Source organism: Seriola lalandi, unplaced genomic scaffold, assembly GCF_002814215.2.
Source record: "Seriola lalandi dorsalis isolate HSWRI2012SDOR001 ecotype SW California unplaced genomic scaffold, Sedor1 jcf7180002054585, whole genome shotgun sequence".
Taxonomy (NCBI): domain Eukaryota; kingdom Metazoa; phylum Chordata; class Actinopteri; order Carangiformes; family Carangidae; genus Seriola; species Seriola lalandi.
Genome location: NW_019525138.1, coordinates 2,487,100 through 2,494,208, shown reverse-complemented (window position 1 = coordinate 2,494,208; position 7,109 = coordinate 2,487,100). Strand labels below are relative to the sequence as shown.

General features: G+C 44.6%; 1 protein-coding gene across 7 annotated transcripts in view; it reads left to right on the top strand.

Annotated features, from left to right (window-relative positions):
• The window catches only part of ankfn1a (ankyrin repeat and fibronectin type III domain containing 1a), a 101,552-nt gene that overhangs the window by 50,557 nt on the left and 43,886 nt on the right, over positions 1 to 7,109 (top strand). For 5 of the 7 annotated variants that reach the window (XM_087177289.1, XM_087177287.1, XM_087177285.1 and 2 more), the window contains exons 7-8: positions 882 to 1,007; positions 5,773 to 5,971. In XM_087177289.1, the coding sequence (XP_087033415.1) occupies positions 882 to 1,007; positions 5,773 to 5,971 (325 nt within the window). The remainder of the gene's footprint in view (positions 1 to 881; positions 1,008 to 5,772; positions 5,972 to 7,109) is intronic. The other 2 variants (XM_087177286.1, XM_087177288.1) reach the window with 2 other exon arrangements.

The following is a 7,109-nucleotide window of genomic DNA, read 5'->3' as shown; positions in this document are numbered from 1 at the left end:
TTCCCCTCCCTCCCTCCCTCCCACACACACACACTTCATCCCGGAGATGATCCAGCGCTCCGGAGAGCCGGAGGCAGCCAGGAGGCATCAGTCAGAGAGACTGAACCCAGCGGAGGAAGCTCAGATGCTGGGTTAGATCTGCTGCTGAGGAGCTTCTCAGTCCTCCACCTCCAGGGTTTCCTGTGAGTACCAGACTGTTTGCGTGACATCTGTAGAGATCGTGACAGAATTTAAAAAATATTTCACCGCTTGGAAGCAACTTTTTGCGCGTCACTTCTGAGCTGACAGGTGTCAGGTGCTCAGGTGTGGTCTCTGTGCAGCAGATTAGTTTGGCGTTCGGGTTCTGCTGCAGCTCAGCTGGACCGGGATCCATCTGAAGCCCAGTCGGACTGTTGGCGTCCACGTTCTTGTCTTTGTTGAATTTTTTTTTGCTGCAGTCCAGCATGAAGTCAGACTGCAGCCGCGTCTGTCAGTCCCTGCTGGAGAAGACATTTGATCAAATCCAGTGAAATTCATCCGTTCACAGCAGCGTGATAAAAGCAGAGAGATGTGGATCATCGAGACGACGCTTTGAAGAACTGTCTCTGGTGACAGTTTGACACGACGAAGGGAGGAGGAAATTCTGACTTCAGGCTGCGGCTTCTTTACAGTGAACGTTTGATTTGTGGACCCTGAACACGGGAGGAGGAGAAGGAGGAGAAGAAGGAGGTCGATCGAAGGCACGAGAACTTTCTGAACATCCTGTCTCGTTCTTTTAGATCCCTTTCCTTCTGTTCAGGTGGGATTTCACCTGTTGATGGATGAGAGAGTGTTTCCAACTGTGGATTTGATGTCTTATCCATCCCAATCTCCCTGCGTGTGTGTGTGCGTGTGCGTGTCAGGTCCGACAGTAAGATCTCTCGGTTGGCTCAGAGGTGGAACCAGAGACCGGCTGGAGATGCTCTGATCAAAGACTTGAGGCCCCTGTTTTACACGGGAACCCCCCGATCCTCACTCAGTCTGGACAGGTGAGGACACACACACACACACACACACACACACACACACACACACACATACACATACACAAACTCTTGGTTATTCTCTCTGTTTGGTGTTAGAGCTCCTCTACGGTTTTGTTGGATGTGAAACTCTCATGAACATCTGGCTCTTTGGTAAAATCAAGAAGCCTGTGGACATAGAAAGGTCAACTATGATTCCCAAAGTGCATTTCAGGAAGAAACACCCAATCACAAAAGAACTTTGCAGACTTTGTAGAAACGTGCTGCAATTTAAACGTGTTATTTCTGGATAAATCCTGCAGCTGTGACTCAATGTTGAAGATCCGGTTCTGATTCACGTCTCTGACCGGCTTCTTCTACATAGCAACTGCAGCTGAGGCTCATGGGTACTGTAGTATGTAGAGATATCCTCCCAAGTGACCAGCGAACCAAACCTCTAGTGTGGTCTGATTTGCTGTGATGGACAATACTATAGGATCCTGCAGAGTAAAGGATTATGGGAAGAACGTAAAACAGAGTGTAGCATCCATGTTTTTAAAGTGGGTGTGTGGTTAGTTTAACCCACGGTTAAATTAGTTTAACCAGTCAGTTAACAGCTGTAGGTGTTCAGCGACCTGTTGACCTGAACTGTGTCTCAGGTGTTCACATATTTGAGTTTAATATGTGACAGCCATTCAGAGGGAAGCATCTCTGCTCGTAGTGATGATAACAGGTGTCGTATCATATGTAAACATTATATACAGTGTGGGTGTTTGTGTGCGCGTGTGCGTTTGAGTGCGTGTATGGGGGCGGGGGCTGGTTGTCTGGTGTGTGTGTGTTTGTGTGTGTGTCAGTAAGTCACAGTCTGCTAACTGACCTGCTGAACAGGGAGGAGTGTGTAGATGAACAGCATGTGTTGTTGTGTGTAACAGCAGCCGATCACACAGCTGGGGTCTCAGACAAACTCTGCTTCATTAGCACTGCAGGAGGGGGGGGGGGGGGGGGGGGCTTTCTTGTGAGCAAATCTCATGTTAAGGCCGAGTCCCAAGTTCACTTCCTGAGTTGACTCTTCATTCATTTTTGTCACTGAATTCTTCCTAAAGACAAACATGTTCTGCAGAGGTAAACAGAGCCGAGCGGTTGGTTCCTCAGTTGCCCATTTATTTTATTATGAAAAAAGTCTTAATTTACCCAGAATTCATTGTACTACAGTCCGGTTTGAGATTGTGAAGAACTTAATTGCTTTGTACAACAGATTAATTAGTCTATCTGAAGTCTGACGGTTAGTTATATCTAATCCAGAGTCAGAGTCTGTTCCTCATTCAGAGGATTTACTGTCACTAACCACCTGCAGAGTAGATGGTCCACTCGCTGTTTACATCAGCTCACACATGCTCAGTCTGTGTGAATGGTCACGTGACATGTGACACATTTTCAGGTGTGGTAGTGTGGACGCAGCCTGAGGTGGTTTTAAAAGAAACTTGTTAAAAAAAATAATAATAATGTGCTGTTGTGTTTTTTTTCCTCCGTTAACAACTGTGTCAGCTGCCTCCTGTGTATTTACTGTCAGACTGAACAGTGAATTCAGCAGCACAATTATAAAAGCAATTTGTTCTTTCTTAATAATTTAAAGCCTCTCTCTCTCTCTCTCTCTCTCTCTCTCTCTCTCTCTCTCTCTCTCTATACCATCAGTTTGAAAGATTGATATTTCTAAACTGAAACCAATTATGTGTAACAATCCCAAGAGTTACATGACACACACACACACACACACACACACACACACACACAGACACACAGAGCTATAGGTGAATCAGAACTGGCTGTGTTGCCTCTCAGTGGGCATTAACTCACATTTAAGTGCTTTAAAATCCCCAACCAAATGTCGGCTCAGCAGCTGTGAACAGATGTTTCAGTTTTTAGTTTTAGTTTTTGCAAGGTTTACAATGTTTATGATCATGGGTAAAGTTCATTAATGCAACGTTCAGTCCACAAACAGTTTGATCAATAGTAAAAGAATAATTGATAGAATCACCTCCACATGGTTGTATCCCTCCTCCACTCAGACTAGTTCCAGGTTACATCCCTGTTTATCCAGAGTCATAGAAAGTATCAACCATCTGTGTGATATTTTCTCATTTTCTGTTTGAAGTCTTTAGTTACGGCCAAAACGTGTTTTGTGAGGTCACACTGACCTTGACCTTTGACCACCAAAGTTCATCCTTGAGTTCAAGTGAATGTTTGTGCCAAATGCGAAGAAGTTCTGTCAAAGCGTTACTGAGATATCGTGTCCACGAGACTGAGACGGACGGACAACCTGAAAACAAAATGGCTCCTGCTCTGACTGACACCGGCACGGAGGAAGAAGGAAAAACAAAGACATACTCGTTCTCTCTCTCCTTCCTGTTTAAAACCAAGATCAACACCTATTGCAATAAATTCTAAAACATGCTCCGTCAATCTCTGGAGTTCAAAACTACCTGAGTTCTCCTCCTGCGGCAGTGCTCCTATATCTCCATTTCGTATAAAATCTGATCTAACATCAGCTTATTAATCAAATCCGCACTCGGCTTTGACTCGCTGCAGAGGACGATCCACCTGGATCTGTCCAGGTCTGACGGTGGTCTCAGTGTGAGAAGAACCATTCATCAGGGCTGTATAGATCGATCTCAGGCTGGTTCCTCCTCTGGGACCATTTCTTTGAGGGGTAGACATATGGATATTTATTCATTTATTTGTTCGTGGACTGGACCATAAATTTCATATAAATCATTGCACATACTTGTGGATCATCTCTCCACAGTAAGTGAGTTAGTGTGTATGTGTGTGTGTGTGTGTTTGCCTGCAGCTGGTGGTTGCTCACCTGTGTGTGCAGGTGCATAGAGCAGGTTCATTCACAGCTAACAAGGTGGATGCACACCCATGATACTATCATCCAGCAGCTCCTGTTAGCTCTGTTCAGTCAGTTCTCATCCACTTCCTTTTCTACATACTGTTTGTCTTATCATCTCTGTGTAAATCTGTATGTACATTGGACACAGGCAGTTAGCAGCTAAACTAAATTAGCGTCATCACCACCTCGGATCTGTTTCCAGCTCAGACTGATGGACAACGCAGTGTGAGAGAGCCAATCAGAGCCGACGGCTGTGTGAGGTCATGCTGGGCTAAGTGCAGAACAATCGGGTGAAGCAGCAGTTTTCATGTGGCGCCCGTTAATGACGAGAGGCTGCAGGTGTGTCACGAGGAATCAGGATAATGAGGCGTCGTATAAAGATGTTCTAATAACTAATCTGCTGCAGAGAACATGGTCTCATGTTCAGACACTGGAGACTCAGACTGAGTGAAGGACAATAGACGTTCATACATCACACAGTGGAGGCAAACCTGTTCACCTCTGCCTGTGTCTATTACATTCAACTCAATTAGCCACATTTCATTGTTTTTACTCCTCCGGCAACAGTCAGAGCGGCAGCCATTTTGTTTTCAGGCTATCGCAGTAATGCCTTTTTGATGGACCTTCTTCAAATTTGGCACAGACATTCATTTGGACTCCAGGATGAACTGATTAGATTTTGGGGGGTCAAAGGTCAAGGTCACGGTGACCTCACAAAACATGATTTTGGCATTGTGAAAGAAAAATCTTGAGAACTCCTCAAGGGAATCCCTCAAATTTGGAGACAAGGACAAACTGATTTGATTGTGGTGGCTAAAGATCAAAGGTCAGTGTGATCTCACAAAACACCTTTTAGCCATGACTCAAGACTTCACAGCAATTATGACAAAATTTCACACAAATGGTTCATATTTTATATGACTGTGGATAAACAGGGATGTAACCTCAAACTAGTCTGAGTGATGGAGGCAGACGACCACGAGGAGGTGATTCTAGTTTTAATTAATTTTGAGTTTGTCAGTTTTATTTTACACGCACTCTGATATCATGAAATTAAATTTATCTTTCAGTAAAATATAATAAAACATAGATAGTTGATGTATGAATGTGATGATGTCCACCACCCCCCACCTCCTTTTTGACAGTCTTGTCATTTCAGTGTCATGTTGTATTGGTCCAGGCGTGATGTGGAGAATGAGAGAGAGAGCTGTTGGTGACAGGAGGTCATTTAGTCGGATGAAAAACTGAAGCAATCTCCTCTGACGATATGAGGATGAGGGTGGGAATGCTGACATGTCACAGCCGGTGGTTTTCTGATTCTCTCCACACTGAAGCCCTTTGATCCTACCGCTGATGTGTAGTTACCTCAGAGAGACGGAGACTGAATGAATGAATGAATGAAAAATGGCTGAACGGAGCGTTCAGCCATTTTGACTCTTTATATTTTCAGCGGAGTATCTTCATCCTCATCCTAATACGAGCTGTAGAGGTAGAATAAGAGGTGCCTCACCTAAGCTACCTGAATACAATCACAAACAATCCATACTGTCTCTCTGCCAATCAGAAGAGAGGAGGCTCTGAGCCTCTCTTCTGATTGGCTGACTGTTTTCTAATAAAAATATAGCAGATTTCAGCTGAAACACTCAAGAGAATCCAATTCCTGCAAGGTTGGATGGTGGGTCAGGGTGGGCGGGGCTTGGGGACTGCTTTGTTGTGAAATCACAAAGTTCCAGCTCGTTTTAAGTCTCAGTTTCTGGTGTCTGTGGATCATCAATGAACAGAAGCTGACTCATGATTACATGTGTTGGACAGATGTTGATGACAAACCTGAGACCGAGCGGATCCTCATCAGAGGTGTTGATGTCAGAGAAAGTGACCATGGTCTAACTTTCCTTCCAGCAGGCGCCTCCCGGGTGTCATGACCCAGCAGATGCAGAACCTTCAGTTGTCCCAGACCAGGAAGTGCCCCGGTGGGCCAGCCTCCCCCAGCGCCGCCAAGCGCCTGTACCGGAACCTTTCGGAGAAGCTGCGAGGAAGCACCTCCTCCTTCGAAGATGCGTACTTCTTCGGGAAGACGGATCGCCTCCGCAAGGCCTCGGTGAGTTTACTGTGTGTGTGTGTGTGTGGTGGGGTTCATTAAAATGTTAGTTTATTAATATATAATTAATTAATATGTGCTGTTTATAACATGAGTTTTTAGTCGACAGGTTGTAAACAAACAGCATGTTCAACAGAGGTTCATTTTCAATTCTTTTTATTTTCTTTCTTCCCAGAAAAAATTTAAAATAAAAACAAAAATGATCCTGGCAAAAAAACTTTTCCTCTGGCCTCTCAGTGCTTCCATGCTTTTCTGTATTATTTTCTAATGATCTGGTTCTGTCTCGTGTCAAAATCGAGTTCACTAACCTTTATTATTTTAGTTTATTTTGTCCTGAACTTTCCTAAATAAAATAATGTTTAATCAAATCACCACAAACTAATTAGTGTCTAACAAACATGGTCTGAAAGGACAGTGGCCCTTTAACCTCCAATCTGTACACATGTGTGAAGTTGACCTGATGATTTAAGTGGATCAGCTCATTTTCCCACCCAGATGTTGAAACATCAGCTTCATGGACCCTGATGAACATCATGAACATCATAAACATGCTTGTGTTGTCTGTAACCGTTGTGTTCGTCGTCAGCAGGAAGAAAAGAAAAACGTGTCTGTGTTCAGACTCTGAGGGGAAACCCTGTCTCTGAACAGACGGATCAATAACGATCTCGTTTGGAGCGTCACTAATTATGTTAACAGCAACGTCTTCAGGGCCTGAACCGTCCGCTCTGTCGTCCGTCACGTCTTTGATTCAATCTCAGAGCTGCTGCCTCGAGCTGTTTCTGATTTTCACGGTTAAATCCTGAACGCCTCCTCCTGTTCTTCTTCAGCTGATTATTGGTCAATGATCAGAGGTGGGTTTGATGCTTTGCTCAAGGAGCGACACTCAGTCGCTGATGGAGACTTCTTCACTTTATCACCACTTCTCAGTCTCTTCTCCCTGTATCTGCTGCCATCATCACATCCTCAATGCTACCCTGAGATCCATTGTGTGTGACAGGTGTTTAAGTTTGTGTGTGTGTGTGTGTGTGTGTGTGTGTGTGTGCTGTCCAGCACTCTCTCTGCCAGCCTGCTGACATTTACAGAGCAGTCACAACAACAGACATGAAAGAAAGAGGCAGACGGGGGAGGAGGAGGGTGA